At 42.3% G+C, this 23,784-nt stretch overlaps 1 protein-coding gene across 1 annotated transcript in view; it reads right to left on the bottom strand.

Moving 5' to 3' along the window:
• The window catches only part of gpc5a (glypican 5a), a 1,436,107-nt gene extending 1,412,753 nt beyond the window's left edge, over window positions 1–23,354 (bottom strand). The window contains exon 1 of the mRNA XM_068034439.1: window positions 22,849–23,354. Coding sequence (XP_067890540.1) covers window positions 22,849–22,999 — 151 coding nt within the window. The 5' untranslated portion in view covers window positions 23,000–23,354. The remainder of the gene's footprint in view (window positions 1–22,848) is intronic.
• Window positions 23,355–23,784: the final 430 nt, after the last annotated feature.

The raw sequence follows: 23,784 nt of genomic DNA, 5'->3' as shown, positions 1-23,784 counted from the left end.
TAAAAGGAAGAAAGGAAGACCAGCAGAGCTGTGCAACCTAAAACAGCTGCTCTCAGAGCACCAATACAGCAAAAGTGGAGGTTTGCAGAGGAGAAAGACCAACAGGGTTACCAGAAATTGCCTTACTAACTGAAGTCCAGTCGAATGTGCTCAGAGGGAGTGAATGAAGACAACATTGGCTTTGAGAAGGATACTGGGAGATCCAACCCATTGCAGCTGGGAGGAGTCTGGAATTTTTAAACTGCAAGGATACTTTTGCGATGAGAACACTGTGTAATGTATAAATGTGGTGTGGGGTTTTGAGTGTGTTAATAATTTAATGGGAAATACCTTTTTCTGCCATTTAATGTATTAGCTACCTAAGTGCTGTTTAATGTTGATTTTCAGTTTAGTTGTTACAGTAAAAGTCTTAAAACATGAAATCTTGTTGTGTAATTCTTTAATTGCTCATTGGGAAGTTCCTATCTCTTGTTTTAAAGATAATGGTCTCTACTGAGGTCATAACAACTGTGCTAAAAAGCGGAAGCAACATCCTATAGACAGAGTTATGCAATCCCTCAACCAAGGGGCGGCACAGTGGCGCAGTGGTTAGCACCGCAGCCTCACAGCTCCAGCGACCCGGGTTCAATTCTGGGTACTGCCTGTGTGGATTTTGCAAGTTCTCCCTGTGTCTGTGTGGGTTTCCTCCGGGTGCTCCGGTTTCCTCCCACATGCCAAAGACTTGCTGGTTGATAGGTAAATTGGCAATTATAAATTGCCCCTCATATAGGTAGGTGGTAGGGAAATATAGGAATAGGTCGGGATGTGGTAGGTATATGGAATTAGTGTAGGATTAGTATAAATGGGTGGTTGATGGTCGGCACAAACTCGGTGGGCCGAAGGGCCTGTTTCAGTGCTGTACCTCTAAACTAAACTAAACTAAACATGTTAGATCAAAGCTCTGCAGTCCTGCCATATCCAATGGTGAATGGTGATGGACAACTGAACAATTAACAGGAGGTGACAGCTCCAGGTACACTCCCATCTCAAAGTTGGTACAGCCCAGCACTTCAGTGCAAAAGGCAAGGCTGAAGCTTTTTCAACAATCTTCAGCTGGAAGTACTGAGTGATAATCCATCTCGGCCTCCTCCTGAGGTTCCATCATTACAGAAGCCATTTTTCAGCCAATTCGATTCACTCTACGTGACATCAAGAAAACGGACTAGCACCTTGGATATAGCAAAGGCTATGGGGCTACAATATCCCAGCTGTAGAAGACCTGTGTCTCAGAACTAGTCATGCCTCTAGTCAAAAGGTTCCTGTACACTTACAACACTGGCAACTCCCAGACAAAAGTAGAAAGTTGCCCAAACATGTCCCGTCCACAAATGCAAACCAGCGAATTACCACCCCATCAGCCTTGTATCAATCATCAGCGAAGTGACAGAAGGTGTCGTCGGGGAGACAGTGGTGTCGTGGTAATGCCACTGAGATGGTAATCTGGAGGCCTAGGCTAATGTTCTGGGGACATGGCTTCAATCCCACCATGGCAACTGGTGGAATTGAAATTTCAACTAATTGATAAATTCAATTAATTAAATAAAAAAATCTGGAATTGAAATCTCATAGTAATGGTACCATGAAACTATCATTGATTGTTGTAAAAACCCATCTGGTTCACTAATGTCCTTTGGGAAGGAAATCTGCTGTCCTTATCTGGTCTGGCCTACATGTGGCTCCAGACCCAAGCAATGTGGTTGACTCTTGATTGCCCTCCGAAATGGTCTAGCAAGTCACTCAGTTGTCAAGGACAACTCTGGATGGGCAATAAATGCTGGCCTTGCGAGCAACGCCTACATCTCGTGCTTGAACTAAAAGACTTTAAAAAAAACTTTACTTCAATGATATACATGGTGGTTCCATTCTGACACTGAAAAGCACTTACAGTTTCTGATAATGTAGGTGGCACTGGGATAGGCATTTTCAATATTCATAATGTATCAATGTGTAACACACAATAGCCTGTTTAAAAGCAGTGTCTTAGAAATGGAATAGATGTGTGTAAAGCCTGCCCACTTAGACGTCACTGATCAGAACTATTACCTTGACAAGTGCATATTAAGAATACAGTATTACACATGCATCCACACAAGTTTTACAAAACCTTACACAACTGCTTCTTCTGACAGAGTTCCTTGAAAACAACTACAAAATACACCAGCAGCCCATAACTAAACTAGTAGTTTGTACCCAATGATGCTAACTCAACAATTTTTCTGTTAACAGGATCTATAAAACTATAGATTTTTGATCAAGCAAGAGTATATGGAAGATGGATTTTCCTGGCGCAGCTGTTTTTGAAAATATACATTTCAAATTCTGTTATCAGTTCTTTTGAAAAAAAATCACTCCTGTTAGCTCTTTCCATTTCACCTCACTCGACATTCGGCGTCATTAATTGTATGACTTATTTATTAATTTGTTATGTATTCTGATTAAGGTGATAGATGGTATTGCTGGTAATGTTAAATAAAATAAACAATTTCCACTTATATCCAAAAAGAGCAATGAGCCATATTTTCTGCTTTTCACCCAATTACATCGTCAAAATCTTGGTACCGAATTAGTGCTAATTCATGCCGACTTGTGGACAGTTTAGTGCTGTGGATATATCATACTTCAGCTTGTTATCTTTCAGAAACAAAGCAGCTTTATTTTGCCTGACTGGGATTGTTAAAAATCCAAGTCTTTAAAGTGATACTATCATGAATAAACAACATTCTCCAGACCCCAGTGTCAATTACTGTTTTCTCATTGAAGTGATTCTGAAATAGTCAACAACAATTTGTATTTGTGTAACGTTGGATCTAGTACTCGAACCAATGACATTTTCTCAATACAATGGTTCCAATTACTCCCGACTTTTTGATTTTTTACAAAATGATTGACCATGTTTTACTTTTCTCTCATATCGCTGGTTTATTTATTTGTCTCCCTTTAATTCATGTTTCTAATACTGCTTAAATTTGTATTCAATTATGATTCCTCCTACCTCCCTTCCTCCTCCCACCAAAACAGATACCAGATCCCTTCCTTGTTTTGGGGTTTATGAGCTTGTCCTGTTTAGTGTTACATACAAAACATTAGTGCAGAAGTTTTAAACTAACCAACTGAAGAAGTTCATTGGAGATTAAATCATGACGAAAAGTAAACCAAACTTTAAAAGGAAATCAAAAGGAACAGACAAATTAATTCAAGAAAATGTTGGCGCTTAAGAAATTTCGACATCTGAAAGTTTTTTCGATTGCCGCAAGTATTTTTCACATTCCACTCAAGCTAGTGAAATGTTTTAAGGCATTTTGACTATTTTTACAATGAACAAAGACAAGACTAAGACTTTGGTTAGTTTCAACATCTTCATGGGATATCTACGGTAACATACCATAGCCAGTTCTCATCTCTACTGCAACAATATGGGTGCTAAAGGTGTCCACATCTCAGTGAAAATAACATCTGTGCTGATAACTGCTTTAGCAATTTAGTACCTAAAAAATGAAGGTAACTTGTAATAGACTGTTTTTTTAAAATCTACCATTTGGAATATTCAGCCTGTCATCACATTTTCCAGGAACAAATGCCTAAATTTCCCAACAAAAAGATTAGCGTATACCTGCACTTTTATAATCTGTTCACTAGGTGGCTCTGCAGCAATTTGCTTTATCCTACCTAAGTAAAGATAACTTGAATTTATTTGCCCTTTAACGGAGTAATACATCCCAAGGCGCTTCACTGGAGCATTATCAAATAAAAATGGACACTGAGACATATAAAAAGATATTACGGCAGATGATCAAAGTTTGTTCAAAGAGATAAGTTCTAAGTAGCATCTTAAAGATGTAAAGAGAAGTAGCGAGACAAAGAGGGTTAGTGAGGGAATTTCAGAGCTTCGTGCCTCGGCAGCTGAAGGTATGGTTGCTAATGGCGGACTGAATAAAACTGTGGATGCACAAAAGACCAGAATTGGAGGAACACATATCTTGGAGAGCTGTAGGGCTGGAGAAGGTTGCATAATAGGGAGGGCGCAGCCATGAAGAGATCTGAAAACAAGGGTGAGAATTTTTAAATCGAGGCATTGCTTAACCAGGAGCCAACAGAGGTAAGTGAGCACAGGGATGATGGATGAATAGAACTTGGTGCGAGTTAGGATAAGGGGCAGCAGAGTTTTGGATAACCTCAAGAGGGTGGAAGATGAGAGGTCTGCTACAAGTACATAGGAATAGTCAAGTCTAGAGGGAGACAATGCATGAATGAGACGTTCAAGAACAGATAAGCTGAGGTGGGACGGAGTCGGGCGATGTTATAGAGGTGGAAATAGGTGATCTCAGTAATGGCACAGATATGTGGTCAAAAGCTCATCTTGAGATCAAATATGACACGAAGGTTGCAAACAGTCTGGTTCAGCTTCAAAGAGTTGACAAAGAGCCTCAAATAGTTGACAGGGCGAGGGATGGAGTCAGTGTCTAGGGAACAGAATTTGTAGTGGGGACCAAAGACAATAGCTTTGGTCTTCCCAATAATTTTTTCCTTCATTTCACGGGCTGTGAGCATCGCTAGCAAGGCCAACATATATTGCCTAGCCCTAATTGCCTTTTAGAAGGTGCTGGTGAGCGTTCTTGAACTACTGCAGTCCATGTGATGTAGGTACATCCACAATGCACTTGGGGGGGTGGGCGGGGAGTTGCAGCATTTTGATGTTTTGATCCGGTGACAATGAAGGAACGGCAATATATTTCCAAGTCAGGTGTGTGTGACTTGGAGGGGAACTTGCAGGTGTTTCCATTCACCTTTTGCTGTCCTTCTTCTGGAGGTCATGGATTTGGAAGGTGCTGTCAAAGGAACCTTAGCAAGTTTCTGCAGTCCATCTTTTAAATAGTACACACTACTGCCACTGTGCGCTGATGGAGCAGAGTGAATGTTTAAGGTAGTGGATGGGATGCTGATTAAATGGGCTGCTTTATCCAGATGGTGTTGAACTTTGAGTGTTGTTGGAGTTGTATTCATCCAGGCAAGCAGAGAGTATTCATTCCATCACACTCCTGACTTGTGCCTTGTAGATGATCGTCAGGCTTTGGGGATGCAGATGAGTCACTCAGCACAGAATTCCCAGCCTCTGACCTGCCCTTGTAGCCACAATATTTATATGGCTGGTCCAGTTAAACTTCTGGTCAATGGTAACCTCCAGGATGTAGATGGTGGAGGCCTCAGTGATGGTAATGTAGTTGAATTTCATGTGGACATGGTTAGATTCTCTCCTGTTGTAGATGGTCATTGCCTGTGTTACGACCAGGTGAGAAAGGAGTCCCGGGGTCCCTCTCAGTCTTCACCTGGTCTTGCTGTAACAGGGTTTTATTTTGAAATACACTGTGTTTTTAACTCCCCCTTGGTGAATCCTTGTTCACTGCTTATATAAAAGCAAAATACTGCGGATGCTGGAAATCTGAAATAAAAACAAGAAATACTGGACATACTCAGCAGGTCTGGCAGCATCTGTGGAGAGAGAAGCAGACTTAATGTTTCAGGTCAGTGACCCTTCTTCAGAACTAGCAGATATTCGAAATGTAGAAGGTTATAAGCAAGTAAAGCGGGGGTGGGGCAAGAGATAACATAGGAGGTGTAAATAGGACAAGCTGACCAGAAGGTCGTGGAGCAAAGGCAAACAATATGTTCATGATGTGTTGAAAGACAAAGCATTAGTACAGATAGGGTGTTAATGGACTGAAAAATTGAACAGCCGCCAGTACAAACATGAAAAACAGTGGGTAAGCAAATTGAACAAACTAAGATGAAATAAAATAAAATAAAATAAACACAAAAAAATTTTTTAAAAAGGAAAAAGAAAAAAATAACTAAAAATAAAAGTAAAATGGGGGCCCGTCATGCTCTGAAATTATTGAACTCAATGTTCAGTCCGGCAGGCTGTAGCGTGCCTAATCGGTAAATGAGATGCTGTTCCTCGAGCTTGCGTTGATGTTCACTGGAACACTGCAGCAATCCCAGGACAAGAGGTGAGCATGAGAGCAGGGGGGAGTGTTGAAATGGCAAGCAACCGGAAGCTCAGGGTCCTGCTTGCGGATTGAGCAGAGGTGTTCCGCAAAGCGATCACCCAGTCTGCGTTTGGTCTCCCCAATGTAGAGGAGGCCACATTGTGAACAGCGAATACTGTATACTACATTGAAAGAAGTACAAGTAAATCACTGCTTCACCTGAAAGGAGTGTTTGCGGCCTGGGATAGTGAGGAGAGAGGAGGTAAATGGGCAGGTATTACACCTCCTGTGATTGCAGGGGAAGGTGACACGGGAAGGGGACGAGGTGGTGGGGGTAATGGAGGAGTGGACCAGGGTGTCACAGAGGGAACGAACCCTTCGGAATGCTGAAAGGGGAAGGGAGGGGAAGATGCATTTGGTAGTGGCATCACGCTGGAGGTGGCGGAAATGGCAGAGGATGATCCTTTGGATATGGAGGCTGATGGGGTGGAAAGTGAGGACAAGGGGAACCCTGTCACGGTTCTGGGAGGGAGGGGTAGGGGTGAGGGTAGAGGTGCGGGAAATGGGCCGGACATGATTGAGGGCCCTGTCAACCACAGTGGGGGGGGGGGGGGGGGAATCCTCGGTTGAGGAAAAAAGGCATATCAGAAGCGCTGTCATGGAAGGTAGCATCATCAGAGCAGATGCGTCAGAGATGGAGAAACTGGGAGAATGGAATGGAGTCCTTACAGGAGGTAGGGTGTGAAGAAGTGTAGTCGAAGTAGCTGCGGGAGTCAGTGGGCTTATAATGGATATTCGTAGACAGCCTATCCCCAGAGATGGAGATAGAGAAGTCGAGGAAGGGAAGGGAAGTGTCGGAGATGGACCATGTAAAGGTGAAAGAAGGATGAAAATTAGAAGCAAAGTTGATAAAGTTTTCCAGTTCGGGGTGGGAGCAAGAAACGGCACCGATACAGCCATCAATGTACCGGAAAAAGAGTTGAGGGAGGGGGCCTGAGTAGGACTGGAACAAGGAATGTTCGACACATTCCACAAAAAGACAGGCATAACTAGGACCCATGTGGGTACCCATTGCAACACCTTTTACTTGAATGAGGTGAGTGGAGTTGAAGGAGAAGTTGTTCAATGTGAGAACAAGTTCAGCCAGGCGGAGGAGGGTGGTGGTGGATGGGAACTGGTTGGGCCTCTGTTCCAGGAAGAAGCGGAGAGCCCTCAAACCGTCCTGGTGGGGGATGGAGGTGTGGAGAGATTGGACGTCCATAATGAAGAGGCGGTGGTTGGGGCCAGGAAACTGAAAATTGTCAAAATGACGTAGGGCGTCATAAGAGTCACGGATGTAGGTGGGAAGAGACTGGACCAGCGCAGAAAAGATAGTCAAGATAGGAAGAAATAAGTCCAGTGGGGCAAGAGCAGGCCGACACAATGGATCTGCCGGGACAGTCCTGTTTGTGGATTTTGGGAAGGAGGTAGAAGCGGGCAGTCCGGGGTTGTGGGACTATGAGGTTGGAAGCTGTAGATGGAAGGTCTCCAGAGGAGATGAGGTCAGTGACAGTCCTGTGGACAGTAGCTTGATGTTCGGTGCTGGTTGTTCACTGCTTTCCAGTTATAAGGCAAAGAAAGCAGCACATACAGATTTTCTCAGGTTTAAAGAAAAGGTTGACATTTTGACGCGCCCACAACAGCATGCATACGCAATACACACACATGCAAAAAGACAGAAAAGAGAAGAAAAATAAAGTGGAAAAGTTTGAGGCAATATCTGAAGAGTTTTTGTTACAGTTCTTCGAGCTCACTGTACAGTCCTTGATTGTAGGTAGATCTTTCTTTTCATTGGAGCCCAGTGTTCTTCTTAAACCTTGTTCACTATAGGAGACTTTTCTCTCTTGGGGTTCATATGTCTTCAGTGGAATCAGAGGCTTGAAAAAGAGATGGTAGCAGACAGGAGAGATCTTCTCAGTCCAGGAGCAACAGTCTTTTTGAGTTCAAACTCTCTGTGGCTAGTTCAAAAGACTGGAACAGCCAGTTAGTCATGAGGCCAGCTAGTCTAACCAGCATCTGGATTGCATCACCCCAGCAGGCCCTGGAATGTGCTTCCCCACCCGCCTCACTGTCCAGTGATCAACATCCATCGTGGGCTGAATGTGTCAGGGAATGGTCCTTTGCCCTTCCAAGTACTGTCTGTTAATATGCAAATGCCTTTTCCAGCCACGGCTGGTCTGTTTAACAAGTCATTTCCTCGCTCCAGCAATAGTTAAAAATCAATGTTCATGACAAAATGAATGTGCCGCATTCTTGGGAGGTGGGGCCTAACATGACACCTGGCACTTGTGTGGTGTAAATGTTACTTGCCACTTATCAGCCCAAGCCTGAAGGTTGTACAGGTCTTGCTTCATACTGGCAAGGACTGCTTCAGTATCTAAGGTGTTCCGAATGGTACTGAACATTGTGCAATCAGCAAACATCCCCGTTTCTGACCTTATGATGGCGGGAAGGTCACTGATGAAGCAGTCTGGGACACGACTCTGAGAATTTCCTGCAGCAATGTCTTGGTTGGTCCCCAACAATCACAGCCATCTTCCTATGTGCTAGGTACAACTCCAACCAGCAGAAAGTTACCCCACGATCCTATTGACTTCAATTGTGATAGGGCTCCTTGATACCACACTCAGTCAAATACTGCCTTAATGAAGGGAAGCCACTATCTCCTCACCTCTGGAATTCAGTTCTTTTGTCCATGCTTGGACCAAGGCTGGAATATGTCTGGAGCAGAGTGGCCCTGACAGAACCCAAATTAAGCATCAGTGAGCAGGTTTTTGCTAAGTAAGTGCCACTTGGCAGCATGATCCACAACACCTTCCATCACTGTGCTGATGATTGAGAGTAGACTGATGGGGCAGCAATGGGCCTGATTGGATTTGTCCTGTTTTATGTGGATAGGACATACCTGGGCAATTTTCGACATAGTCGGATAGATGCCAATGTTGTAGTTGTACTGGAAAAGCTTGGCAAGGTCACAAGTCTTCAGTACTACAGCTGGGATGTTGTCAGGGCCCATAGTCTTTGCTGTACCCAGTGCCTTCAGCCGTTTCTTGATATCACGCGGAGTAAATCAAATTAGCCAATCTGTGATGCTGGGGACCTCAGGCTTCGTAGCTGGCTGAAGGTGGTTCCAAATGTTTTAGCCTTGTCTTTTGTACTGGCATGCTCCCCCATCATTGAGGATGGTGATATTTGTGGAGCCGCCTCCTCCGGTTACTTGTTTAACTGGCTACCATCATTCACAACTGGATATGTCAGCATTGCAGAGCTTTAATCTAATTCATTCGTTGTGGGATCACTTGGCTCTGTCTATCACATGCTGCTTCCACTGTTTAGCATGCATGCAGTCCTGTGTTGTCACTTCACCAGATTGACACCCCATTTTTAAGTATGCCTGCTGCTGCTCCTCAAGTATTCTCCTGCACACTTCATTGAAACAGGGTTGTTTTCCTGGCTTGATGGTAATGGTAGAGTGAGGGATGTGTCGGGCCTTGAGTTTACAGATTGTGGTTGAATACAATTCTGCTGCTGATGGCCCACAGCACCTCATGGATGCCCAGTTTTGAGCTACTAGATATGTTCTAATTCGATGCCACTTATTTATTTTTATTTTATTTACTTTTTATTTAGAGATACAGCACTGAAACAGGCCCTTCGGCCCACCGAGTCTGTGCCGACCATCAACCACCCATTTATACTAATCCTACACTAATCCCATATCCCTACCACATCCCCACCTGTCCCTATATTCCCCTACCACCTACCTATACTAGGGGCAATTTATAATGGCCAATTTACCTATCAACCTGCAAGTCTTTGGCTGTGGGAGGAAACCGGAGCACCCGGAGGAAACCCACGCAGACACAGGGAGAACTTGCAAACTCCACACAGGCAGTACCCAGAATTGAACCCATGTCGCTGGAGCGGTGAGGCTGTGGTGCTAACCACTGCGCCACTGTGCTGCCTTAGCATAGGGGTCGTTCCATACAACACAATGAAGAGTATTTACAGCGTGAAATGGGACTTCGTCTCCACAAGGACTGTGTGGTGATCATTCCAACCAATAATGTAATGGACAGATGTATCTGCAACTGGTAGTTTGCTGAGGGTGAGATCAAGTATGTTTATCCCTCTTACTGGTTCTCTCAGCACCTATTGCAGGTTCAGTCTGGCAGGTCCTTCAGGATTCAACCAGCTTGGTCACTAGTGGTGCTACCAAGCCACACTTGGTGGTGGACATGAAAGCCTCTCACCCAGAGTACATTCTGTGCCCTTGCTACCCTTAATGCTTCTTCCAAGTGGTGTTCAACATGACGCATCAGTTGCGGGAGGGTGTTAAATGGCAATCAGCCAGAGGTTTCCTTGTCCATGTTTGACCTGATACAAGCAGACGTCATCGGGTCCGCAGTCAATGTTGAGGACGCCCAGGGCCAATGCCTCCCGATTGTATACAACTGTGCCGCCCCGCCACCTCTTGTGGGTCTGTCCTACCAGTGGGACAGGGTATACTCAAGGACAGTGATGGAGGAGTCTTTGAGATATTGGTTGTAAGGTATGATTCGGTGAGTATGACTATGAGAGGCTGTTGCTTGACTCGTCTGTGGGACAGCCTCCCAATTTTAGCACAAGTCCCCAGATGTTACTGAGGAGGACTTAGCATGGTCAACTGGGCAGGGTGTGCCTTTGTTGTGTCCGGTGCCAGGGCCGTTACCAGGTGGTCCGTCCAGTTTTATTCTCCTCTTCTGTCGTGATTTGATACAACTGAGTGGCTTGCTTGACCATAATAGAGAGCAGTTAAGAGTCAACCACATTGTTTGGAGTCACACCTAAGTCAGATCAGGCAAGGACAGCAGGTCATTGGTGAACCAGCGGGGTTTGTATGACAATCCAATAGCTTCATCATCATTGCTACTGAGGCTGGCTGTTCATTTCAGATTTATCAATTAATTGAATCTAAATTCTAACAGCTGCTGTAGTGGGATTTGAACTCATTTTTTGGAGCATTAGGCTGGGCCTCTGGATTACCAATCCAGTAACATTACCATTATGCTACTTGGAGGAAATTTCTGCCCATTCAATACTGAATGACGAGCACACAATCTGGCAATTTAGAGACAAGGAGGGGCTAAAGATAAGCACCAGTTACGTTTTAACTAATTTTAATTATTTTGTCAGCACTTTATAGTGGGCTTCTGTCTCCCCCAGACAGCATTTTCCTCTTGCCCCATTCCCCCTCATTTTCCCACCCCTCTTGCCCATGAACTGGGCCCCACTATTCCATCCTTCCCCTTTCCCTCCTTCCTTCCTTACTTCCTCCAGCCCCCTCCCTTCCTCATCAACCCACTTACAGCCCTCTCTCTCACCATCACTCTACCCCCTCCTTCACCCACTTGCAACCCTACCATCCCTCCATGTTCCTCCCTCACCTGCAACCCCCTCTCCTTTTCCTCCTCTGCCACCCCACCACTCATCCCTCTTATTTTCCGCCCAATTCTCGACGAACCTCCCTTTCTTCTTCCTCCAGTCCCTCCCTTTCCTCCACTCTACCCCCTTCCTTCCTTCCCACCCCCCCCCTCCACCCTTCCCCCTCCCTTTAACAGCCTCCCCTTCATTTTCTTCTCTCATGACTCTGACAACAATTGATGAGACAGGTATCATATGTATGCCAAAACATTAATTTACTGATCATTGCTAATTTTGCTGCCCCCCCACAATTCAACAGTTTATATTGTACAATATATTCTAGTGGGTTAAAATGTCATTCACTTCATCACATTTTAATTTACATAATACATATTCAGTTCTCTGTTCCATCTCAGGACTTAAGTTTACATGTTTTTCCAATTACGAACAGAATGTGTACTACAGATATTTTTAAATGTCCGACAAAGGTTCTACATTAATGGCCTTAGAGATTCATTAACTCTCTTTTTGAAATTATGCCAGAAGAGTAAGTGCTTTTTAATTAGTTTTCCTACTTTGGGCATTACAAATGACATCTGGCACAGCGCACAAATTACACTCCAACATTACAACAGAAACCAGAAATTACTACAGGCATATAAATCAAATCTGTAAAAAGTCTTCCAGTCTTGTACAACAGTGCTTTTTAAATGATCTTATATAACTTCAGTGCTCAATATTGCAGGTTAGTGCAAAGTTTTATGCATTATCATGCCTATAGTAGGTGTTACAACCAGGTGAGAAAGGTGTCTAGGGGTCCCTCTCAGCCTTCACCTGGTCTTACCGTAACAGGGTTTAATTTTTAAAACACCATGCTTTTAGCTCCCCCTCGGTGAATCCTTGTTCACCACTTTCCAACTATAAGGCAAAGAAACCAGCACAAACAGGCTTTCTTAGGTTTAAAGGAGAAAAGTTGAAATTTATTAAACTTAAACTCTAATTCAGTTAACACCTACAGATACACAACATGCCCACGCTCGCAAGCATACACAATACACACATACAAATGGAGACAGAAAAGAGAAGAAAAAATGAAGTGGAAAAGTTTGAGGCAATATCTGAAAAGTTTTTGTTACAGTTCTTCGAGTTCACTGTAGAGTCCTTGATTGTCTTTAGATCTTGCTTTTCGTTGGGGCCCAGTATTCTTAAATATTGTTCGCTGTAGGAGACTTTTCTCTCTTGGGGTTCATGTGTCTTCAGTGAATTCAGAGGCTTGTGAGAAAGAGATGGGAGCAGACAGAAGAGGTCTTCTCAGTCCAGGAGCAAACAGACACTCTGTTCAAACTGTTTGTACAATTCAGAAACAAAGTGATTCTCGACAACGCAGCCGGTAGCTGATGTCATCAGACTGCGCCAATCTGCGCACATGCACAGACGGGCTCATGCTCTCTGCGCATGCGCTGCGTTCCGCATTGCCAGGACAGGTTGGCACTTGCGCAGATGATGTCATCGCGTAACACGGCGAGAGACTGAAGGTGGGGGAAGCAGGGGGAGAGCGGGGGTAGGGGAGAGCGGGGGTAGGGGAGAGCGAGGAGAGCACAGCCGAAGACCTTGGTGGTGGCGGGAGCACTCTCCTCCTCCCCCCTACTCAGCTCACTCTCTCCGGCCATTGTGTGCTGCCACGTGTTTACGTTGCCTTTGCGTGATTATTTGAGCAGCGCCATCTTTAATCCTGGCAGCTGCCTGAACATCGCAGACTGTGACGTTTTAGTGGCACAGGCTGCATTTGCGCATATGCGACTGCAGCGCCACCTAATGGTTGCGTTGTCAGCAAACACAGCCATGCAAATATCTTTTCCAGCTACAGTTGATCTGTTTAACAAGTCCTTTCTGCACTCCAGTAACAGTTTAAAATCAATGTTCATGACAAAATCAATGTGCCTCATTCTTGGCAGGTGGGGGCCTTACATGACATAGGCCATCACTTTGGGGAGAGAAACAACAACATTACAACAAAACACAACTGTTTTATAATATAATTTTTAAATTATACAGCTCAAAATTTCTCTATAACAATATAGTATTGAGGATTTCAAACTCCCAAGCCACAATTTTAACCTGGGGCAGGATTGTGGCGCACAGGAGCTTAGTCAAGAGGGAAGTGCCCACGACAAAGCCAGTCTGAGGTCCAATTTAAATATCATGAACCTCATTTAAATCTTACATTGGCTCCTGACCAAAACCAGCAGGGAGGATCTCAAGACCAGTAGGCAGGTGCAGGATATAAGGCAGCAGACCACTATCATAAGGCACCAGAAGGAAACCACAAACAAATTTTAAACAATCACTTACCTAGGTCTCTTCTGGCCCTGAATTCTGCCTGCACCAGCTTTTCCTGGCAGCTTTAGCACCGAGCATCACTGCTGCAAACCCTGGTGCAAATTACATTGGGGTGCAAATGATGTCATTGGGTCTCAACATTTACTTATTAATGAGGCCCACACATGCTTGCAGCAGGTTGCTTCAATATCCTCGAAAGCCGAGAATTAAAATACGCAGGGGAGGGAGTGCAGAAAATAGTGCCCAGTCATCAGGGTTAAAATCAATGACTGAAAAACATTTAAAAAGACACTGGTATGAAAAGAGACATTTGTTTGAAAAAGAGGAAGTGGAAAACAGAGAGATGAAATGTGCAAAGGTAGACTGTAAACACTTTAAAAAATGTTGAAGAGTCCCTGGGGAAATCTAAAAATTGGAAATTCCCAAAGAAACAAAAGTAGGTATCTAGGATTTCTATGAACTCTTATTTGCAGTTAACACAATTTGAAATATGCCCAACTCGGTGTCTGACAAATTTGAAAGCGCTCTTGAGGAAATAATTAAATCTATTGATAAATGAATGCAATGGATGGATTTTCAACAGGCTTTTGATTAAGTGTCACAAAGGAGGCTTAAAATTAAAGGCCCAAAAATATTAAGGAATTGTGGCAACATGGTTAGGAAGCTGGTTATAGAAAACAGCCGACTGGTGAATAGATGTTTTTCAGCCTTTAGATATGTAAACAGTAATGTTCTTCAGGGTCAGTGTTGGAAATATTATTCATATAACACACACATACGTACATTTTATTATATTCACACACACAAATATTAAAATCTGCAGACAGCACAAAAATAAGGGGACATGATTATCTTCAGATGGACATGTCAGATGAATGCAAAGAAATGGGTAGTGACATATATTGGAAGGAAGAAGAAAGAGAACAGCAAATGGTAAAACTTTAAAAGAATTCAAGGAGTAGAGAGACTTAGGGATTCAGACGTATAAATCTTTAAAAGCAAAAAGACAAGATGATAAATATAAACGGGGTCCTATGTTTTATAACTATGGCATTGAATAAAAAAAGTTGAGATAATGCTAAACCAACCGAAATCATTGGTTAGGTTTCTGTTGAAATACTGTGTCTAGTTTTGGGCAGCTTACTTCAGGAAGCAAATCACTGCCAGAAAGAGTACAGAAGAGAGTTACTAAATGATGTCAATAACAAGGAGCTTTAGTAATGAGGAGAGAATATAGAAACTTGGTCTATCATTTAGAAAAAAAAAAGTTGTAAGATCTTGGAAGTGTTCAAAACGAAGCGGTCTTGATCAGGAAAAAGATTTCCAAAAGTAAATGATTCAGTAATCAATTGGTATAAATTTAATGTTATCACCAAAAGAAAGAAAGGTTAGTTTTTGTTTCAAAACTCACAATAAAGTTAGGACATGTAATACCAAGTGGCGCAGTGGTTAGCACTACAGCCTCACAGCTCCAGCGACCCGGGTTCAATTCTGGGTACTGCCTGTGTGGAGTTTGCAAGTTCTCCCTGTGTCTGCGTGGGTTTTCTCCGGGTGCTCCGGTTTCCTCCCACAAGCCAAAAGACTTGCAGGTTGGTAGGTAAATTGGCCATTATAAATTGTCACTAGTATAGGTAGGTGGTAGGGAAATATAGGGACAGGTGGGGATGTTTGGTAGGAATATGGGATTAGTGTAGGATTAGTATAAATGGGTGGTTGATGGTCGGCACAGACTCGGTGGGCCGAAGGGCCTGTTTCAGTGCTGTATCTCTAATCTAAACCATACTAGAGAAAATGGTGGAAGCAATGTCCACGAACATTTTTAAAAGGGATGTCAATAAATTCTTGAAAAAGGGGCAAGAGGAGAATGTGAGTAAGCTAGAGAGCTCACACAAGTACAGTGGTTTAAATCACCTCTTCCTAGAGTGCAAAATTCTCTGGCTTTATCTGCAAGCTCAGTTATCCTGTCTAGATCCTTCAGTGATGTTCCTCACAGTTTGCCATGTCCCCACATTTGGTATTTTAGGCCTACATTCAAATCTTTTATAGAAATAGAAAAAGGTTCCATGACGCATAACTCTAATTCAAAAAATACTTCCGTATTACTCTGTTCACCAGTCCCTCTTTATCCACACTACTCCTTTATACCACATGACATTATTATGCAGCACTTAACATAATGCTGAAAAATCATGGATCAACACTCCGGGAGTGGAACAGAAAGCTAGGGCTGGATTTTACCAAGCCCTCGACATCAGGCTGCGTGGCGGTGCGGGGGTGGGGGGGGGGCCGAAATATGGGGCTGGCAGTGGTACGCCACGGAGGCCAATGCCTGGAGGGCCCAGCCTGATTCTCCCGGCTGTGGCGAGGTTCCGCAGTAGAACCCCCACCGCTGGGCAACGGGACTTGGATTTCGATATTTAAATTACTGACATGCATAAATTTTAACCAGCTTACCTTCAATCTTCCAGGCCTGCCGCGATCTTCAGCAATGGCAGCCGGCACTCCCATGCCTTCAATTCCCCAAAAGAGGAAAGTGGCATCACACTGGTGGTGAGGGGGGAGGAGTTTATATTTTCAGTGCGGGGGGGGAACGGGGTCAAATAAACGTAATGGGTGTACAGGATCGCAGGAAGATGCAAACTTTAAACTTTGTGCAGTCTGGGGGTGGTGGGGAGCGGGAGTCAGATTTAAAACACAATTGTTACTGGGGGTTGGGAAAGGGGCATTAGAAATTTATTAAATTAATTTTGGGGGGTGTATCTTTAAAAATTCAAACTGACCGACAGGGCTGGCTACCCTTTAAAAACGGCACCAGCGCCTGTGCACAGGCAGCTGACAACATTGGCAGGGCTGGACAGCCCACCCCCTCCACAAGATTGGGGGGAGGGGGATGCGGGCCACCCCAGTTATTTAAATGAGTCATCGTGTGTGAGATCGCAGAGGCTCTTTGGTGTGCCGGCCGCCATTTTTTGAGCTCGCCACTCGAGATCAGTGACAGGCTCTTAAAATCCAGCCCCTGGTGTGGAATGTCACTGGATATATTAGAAAATGCAATGGCTAAGTTTATGAGTATTGTCTTTCTTTTCTACAATCGTTACTATTTTAATGTGTTTTTTGAGCCAATCAGCACACTTAATGTTCGACAGACTAATAGGACACTTTCCACATAAAAATTGTGTGATTGCAGTACTTGTTAAGGCATCAATTAGTTAAAGCATACAGAGAAGGTTAAATCACAGTTTGTGCTTAATTAACTAATCTCAACTAGGGCAGTGGTAACTAGTGCAGTATATTTCAGCATCCCTGCATTGACGAGGGGAAATTTAAAGCAGGATTCCTGTGATGATTCACTATGATACAAAGAAATACAAACACATTGGGCTGTTTTTGTTAGTAGACATTACAGGGTGACTAGACTGAGGTGTTTAAAATTATGAAGGGATTGGACAAAGTAGACTTCGTAGTAATTGAGGTCAATTGTTGAGAACAAAGAAACAGAGATAGAAAATTAAATCTAAAATATTTGGGACAGATAGGAGAAAGTTTTTTTCTTAAATGTAGAACTGAGAGTCTGTGGAAAGTGCTACCAGAAGTAGTAGTTGAAGCACAAACCATCCCAATATTTAAGAATAGATTAGATAGGTGGTTGAAGGAAAGGCAAAAAAAAGGAATATGAAGCAGGGCAGGCACATGGGATAAAAACTATGGCAAAATAGATAACACACACCAACACAAATTATTTGGGCTGAATGGCCTACTTCCATGTTGTAATTTCTATGGATACAGTGTGGAGCTGTGCTCCATAAAGGAATCAACACTTTCAGCATAAGAATAAAGGAAAACTTTGATGGAAAAAAAATAAGAAACAACATCACTGTATGTGGTTCAATTAAGAAAACCAGATGAATGTGCTGCTGCACACATTTTGTGATGAGCAAAAATTAAACAAGTTTACACTACCAGATCCAATACAATTAATATCATAACCAGGACAATGAATACTTTGAGTGTATTTTGGGTTTGTTTATTTACACTATATGTTAATCAGATAACCAAGTATTTCCTCTAAGTCACACATTTATGTACCATTAGAATGGAATGAGGGGGAAATTCCAAAGCTGAAATCTAATTAGGTTCAGATATTACAAAATGTTAAAGATGAACGCTTTAAAAGTTCAAGAAGGTTATCTGAACAAGATTAGATTACAACATTGAAAATCATGTGTTATTTGATCTGATGATTACGTAAACCAAAAGTAAAGTTTATATTCATATGAACCCCATAATTGGATTACTGCCTCATAATACACCAGCACTATATATGCTGCACTTTAATATAATTCTTCAAATTTTCAGTAGAGGTATCAATTTTGGTGCAAATCTCAGGTCTGTAACAAACCGCAAGGCAAATATTTTTCCCCATTTTGTCGTTCGTGCAGTTTTAAGAAATAATATGCAGTCCAGTAAATTCTAATATTGGACATAAAATGTTCTTATAATCAATCACAGATTATTTTAGGAAAGTATGCCATAATTTAATCAAGTATCAACATGAAGCATACAATAAGGTATTGACTACTGGCATCAAAAAGTTGGACATAAATTGGATGAAGCAGCATGAATGTGAAATATGTTGCAAATAATAAGTGATCCCATGGAATGATTTCATAGCTGTAGTATAATGAGCTCATACAACAATTATAAGCAGCTTCAGTCTTGCTTTTACATACGAGATGTCAACCAAACACCTTAATTAGTTTACTTGTCGTCACTCCTAGGTATCCATTACTCTCTATAAAGTGCAATTAATAATTCCCATGGCACAGCACTCAGTCAGTATCAATCAGATAGCTTTGCACTAACTAATGCAAGATGTTAGATTATTTTCTCTTGTTTTGTCATGAATGACAAAACAATTTAATCTGCAAGCCTTATTAAGATTTAGTCCATAGCAAAGTATGTCTTGATTTTGATAGGTAAATTGACCATTAGCAATTGCCCCTAGTGTAGGTAGGTGGTAGGGAAATATAGGGACAGGTGGGGATGTGGTAGGAATATGGGATTAGTGTAGCATTAGTATAAATGGGTGGTTGATGGTCGGCACAGACTCGGTGGGCCGAAGGGCCTGTTTCAGTGCTGTATAACTAAACTAAACTAAACTAGACTATATTGTGGGCACAGGAAATACTTATCATCACATCTAATATTTTGATTCTGCTCTTCGATCAACATTGCTCAGAATATGATACTGATCTTCAGGTAAAAAATAATCAATATTCAATTGGTAAATTATCACTAACTGATGACTACGGTGTTCATGTAAAATTTTCACTGACATTACACAAAAACAAAAGACAGAAGCCAAGAATTTGCTTACTTGAAGCAATTCTTCCATTCAATTTTCAAAACAAACAGTAATGCCAAACTGGCAATCATTTTTATGTTATATTGAGAATCTACTGGAATTCATGATTAAGGCAGGAATTATAAGCTGTTCTGACTTGAAATAATATAAAACAGATTGCAAACTATCAGGATTTTTAAAATCATCCTAAATAAGCACCAATATAATCCTTAAATCTTTAAAGTCACCATATTTATCATTAATGTTTCCTTACAGATCTGTCTAGCTAACATATATGAAGAACAAACCCAGAAGTTATCTCATGTATACTGCAGTTCTATAAACAGAAGTTTAGCAAAAACACAATTCCCACCCACATCCCTGGACGACTCACTCCCCCTTTCCTCCACAATACAATGAGCTGCTGTTCTTATTCCACACCATTTCACAGCTAACCTCTGGTTGAATCACAGATTAAACGATAATTGTTTCTGCGATTGTTACTCTGAATATAGTCCCGCATAATCCAGATATATGCTCGCGACAACTGCAAGTTTTTCAGAATTTATTTCCAATTCTGTATCATTCTACGCCTATCAAAGAATGTTTTTCATTTTATAATGTAAAGAACATTTACAATTGCTGTGATGCTTCAATGTGCATGGAAAAGTTTACACAACAGCTGTCCTAAAAGCAGTTATTTCATTAAAAGGTCTTCTCAGTTTACACAAGGAGAAATGCCAGTTTATAAAATTTGTTTACATTGTAGCTCTAACAATTTAGTGCCAACACCCACAATCTTAGCTGCCTACATAAACCATTCTATTTTGTATTTTTTCTTTTACAATACAAGATACTCAATGCCAGGAAATAGCAATTTTTTGTTGTTGTTTTACTTAAATTTACAAAAGTAACTAAATGAAAGTGAGGACACAACGAATGAGATTTAAAAAAGTATCTCCAAGTACTGAAAGTCAGAAATAAAAAAGAAAATGCACAGCAAGGAAAAAATGTTAATATTTCTCCCGAATACCCTAAAAGTAAACTTACTTTTTCAAGTGATCAGCAAGTCCCTCCAATTCAGCATTGAGACAATTGTATGAAATAATTCTTCAAGCCAGCTTTAATTTTTATGATCTTTTCACACTGCTTTGAGATTGAAGTTATTTTCAAGATATATCACAAAATTGCCATGTCACGCACCTGCACTGTTCATTATCATAATGCTGTTCATTTGTCCAAGTCATATTGTACAAAGTCTCTATACATTTGAATATCTGATATGCCATTACCTGCGCTGTCAATGGTGCAAGATGGAATATGTAAACAGTTCTTTGCTTTTCATAGCATAGAACTTGTGTATATATATTACGTGGTACGTTTCTTCCATGCCAACATAATTGGAAGATGGTCATATTTTTTGCTAATGTGGCAGCAGAGCTGTTTGGCAATGCACCTATAAACCTGTATTAGTACACTGTTAAAATGTACTATTGGTATAATGAGCAATTACAGGGTACAGAAGCCTGTAGTTATCGTACTGGACTCGCAACAGAGGTTGAGTGTTCAAATCCCCACCATGGCAAGTAGTGAAATTGCAAAATTACCATGAAAACTACCAGAGTGCCATTCATGTCCTTCAAGGAAACATGTGATTTGAGTCCCACACTACACAGTTGGCTCTTGATGCCCTGAGACAGATTCAGAACAAAGACGGTCTTCCCAGTGTTGCCCCCATTCCGAGACACTTCAGAACACTTTCGCAAGTTACAATCTACAGAAATCATAGAATCACAGAATAGTACAGCAAAGGCCCATAGTGCCTGTGCCAACTCTTTGAAAGAGCTATTCAATTAAACAAAATTCCTCATGTTTCTTCTGCTTCCCTTTGGTTACCAACCCTTCCACCACTGGAAATAAAGTAAATAAGAAATTATCAAAACTCTGTGATTTTTAACACCTCTATCAAATCACCCTTTCAAATCACCTCTTTATCGCTTGTCTCTCCACATAACTGAAGTGGCTTGGTAGTACAGAACTTGAGTATTGCTGAAAAAAAGAGACATGCTGTCGAAGCTTTGCGTCTTGCACTTATCAGGCCAAACACAAGAATGCCAAATTTCAAAGGGTGCAGCAATTTTTACTGCATGAGAAAAGGGTGCCGATTGGTTGGCAAATTGACTCTGATTAGTCGAGCTGTTGCCATGGAGAATGCACCAGGGAACTATTGTCCTCCACACTTTGCTGAGTTCAAAAAAGGCGCAACACCTGGACATGTGAGTTTCATCTGGAGAAGACAGGTCCCTGCGTATGAATATGGTCGTCGACTGTCCCTCGATTCGAGGATCACATCTACTCAGGGTCGCAGGTTTCTGCCATGGGCCTTCATGTGACTCAGCAGGCCGCTTCTCCACCTTCAACAGCATAACTTAAGTCTTTTACCATGGTACCATTCCTGTAACTCGCCTCTGCACCCTCTCTAAAGCCTTGACATTCTTCCTGAAGTGTGGTACCCAGAACTGGCCACAATATGTGAGCTGGGGCCTAACCAGTGTTGGTAAAGGTTTAGCATTACTTCCTTGCTGTTGTACTCTATGCCTCTGTTTCTAAAATAAATGATCCCATACGCTTTAACAGGCTTCTCAACTTGTCTTACCACCTTCAAAGATTTGTGTGCATCCACGCCCAGGTCTCTACTCTCCTCCACCCCCTTTAAAATTGTACCATTTGGTTTATATTGCCTCTCATTCTTCCTACCAAAATGAATCACTTCACACTTCTTTGCATTAAATATCTTCTGCCATTTCACCAGTCTGTCTCTGCCTTCCTAAAGTCTGCTACTAACTTCCTCAATGATTCCCACATTTCCAAATTTCATGTCATCTGCAAACTTTGAAATTATGCCTTATATACTCAAGTCCGGATCTTTAATATTGAAAATGAATGATCCCAACACCAACCCCAGGGGGACATAATTGCACTTCGTTCCAATCTGAAAAACAACCATTCCCCATTAGTCTCTGCTTTCTGTCCCTTTGATAATTTCCTATTCACATAGCCTTTAATCCAATGAGCATCAATTTTATGTACAAGTTTATTAAATGGTACTCTGTCAAATGCTTTTTGAAAGTCCACATACACATCAGTTGAACGATTCTGTGTAAAATCTATGTAAAAGGAAAATGAAATTTCAACTGCTGCCTCTACAATCATTTCCTTGGAATTACTTATGGTTTTCCTGGTGTTCTTAATGTTTTATATGGAAGAAGCAATGAAGGTGAATTTCCTCGGGGTTACTCACTGCCTGGCCATTGGCATTAAGTCTGGGATTTTGCGGGGAGAAATCGCCTCTTTTATTTTAACCCCCCCCCCCCCCCCCCCCCGCAAAAAAAAACTACCCGGGCTTGAGGCGATCATCGGATTCCTTGCCATTCGGATTTGTTTTTGCCATAAGATCACTGAAGTGTAAGAGATTTAAATGCGTTTTCCCCACTAATTAGGCACTCAGTTTAAGGCATGGATATGACACGGGAGTACCTATAAAGTGCGGCACTGTTAGAAAGGGACCGTGTGTATCAAATTATGGAGATTGCCTCTAAGATATAGACAGTGGCTAAAATGTGTATATATTTGCGGACAGTTTGAGTAGTGCACGATTTTATCTAATATACAGAGTAACGATCGCACGTCGGTGCTCACCTGGTCTGGGGGTCTCTGGTAGCCACTTCGAGAGTCCGATCTGACGCAGCTGGAAAACTTTCTTTACCTCCTCACAGTTAGGCTCAACCTCCAATGTCACCCCCAGCAAGAAAAGCAACACCGCCGCACTCACCCAAGATGCGCGCTTCATTTTCAACCCCAGCTTCGCCAAAGAAACGCCAAGAAAATCAAACCCAACCTAGAACTTCGCCAAACTTTTTTTTTTGGCTCCCAAATTTTCTCCGGACTTGACTTCTCTCCTCCAAACTAAAGCAACCAAAAGGTAAACCCGAGGCACACTCAAGTGGCATCAGCAGCAGCAGCAGCAGTTTCCCACTGAAACGCTCCGCGCTCCCGGCTTGCTTTTTTTTTAAAAAAATGAATGCAAGTTAAAATATCACAAAGCCGACTCGAAGCAAGCGTGCTGAGGGCAGAAAAAAAATGTTAAAACCAAAGGGAGGAAAGCAGGAGTAGCAGCAAGCGTGCGTCCGCTCGCACCGCTCACACTGAAGTGCCCCCGGGGTTTTGGTCAGGCGGCGCTCGCGCTCTGGGACACAATTCCACAGCTCAACCATCAGCGCGCGCGCCACTTCCACCAGCAAACCACTGCACATCACATCAGAGCCACCCACTGGCTGCAGCAGGGGCTCCAGGTTATGCAAGCAGACTTCGCAATATAAAATGCAATGCAATTTTGAAACAAAAGTACAATATAACCATTAGCGTTAGATGAGAGGAGAAGGCATTCAGTATTTTGGCTGCGTTGAAACTTGCCGTAAAAGAGCATCGGCTCCATCGGATGACATCGTTTTGTTCGATTAATTTACCATTTTTCTCGAAAATGTGATTCCACTTAATTAAAGCATTGTGAATAATGGGTACGGAACAGACAGAAACAGAGATAGATTTATATTCACTGCAAATTCAAAAGTTAAA

This window comes from Heterodontus francisci, chromosome 6 (genome assembly GCF_036365525.1).
Source record: "Heterodontus francisci isolate sHetFra1 chromosome 6, sHetFra1.hap1, whole genome shotgun sequence".
NCBI lineage: Eukaryota > Metazoa > Chordata > Chondrichthyes > Heterodontiformes > Heterodontidae > Heterodontus > Heterodontus francisci.
The sequence above is the reverse complement of the archived record's forward strand: the minus strand, read 5'-3'. Positions and strand labels throughout refer to the sequence as shown.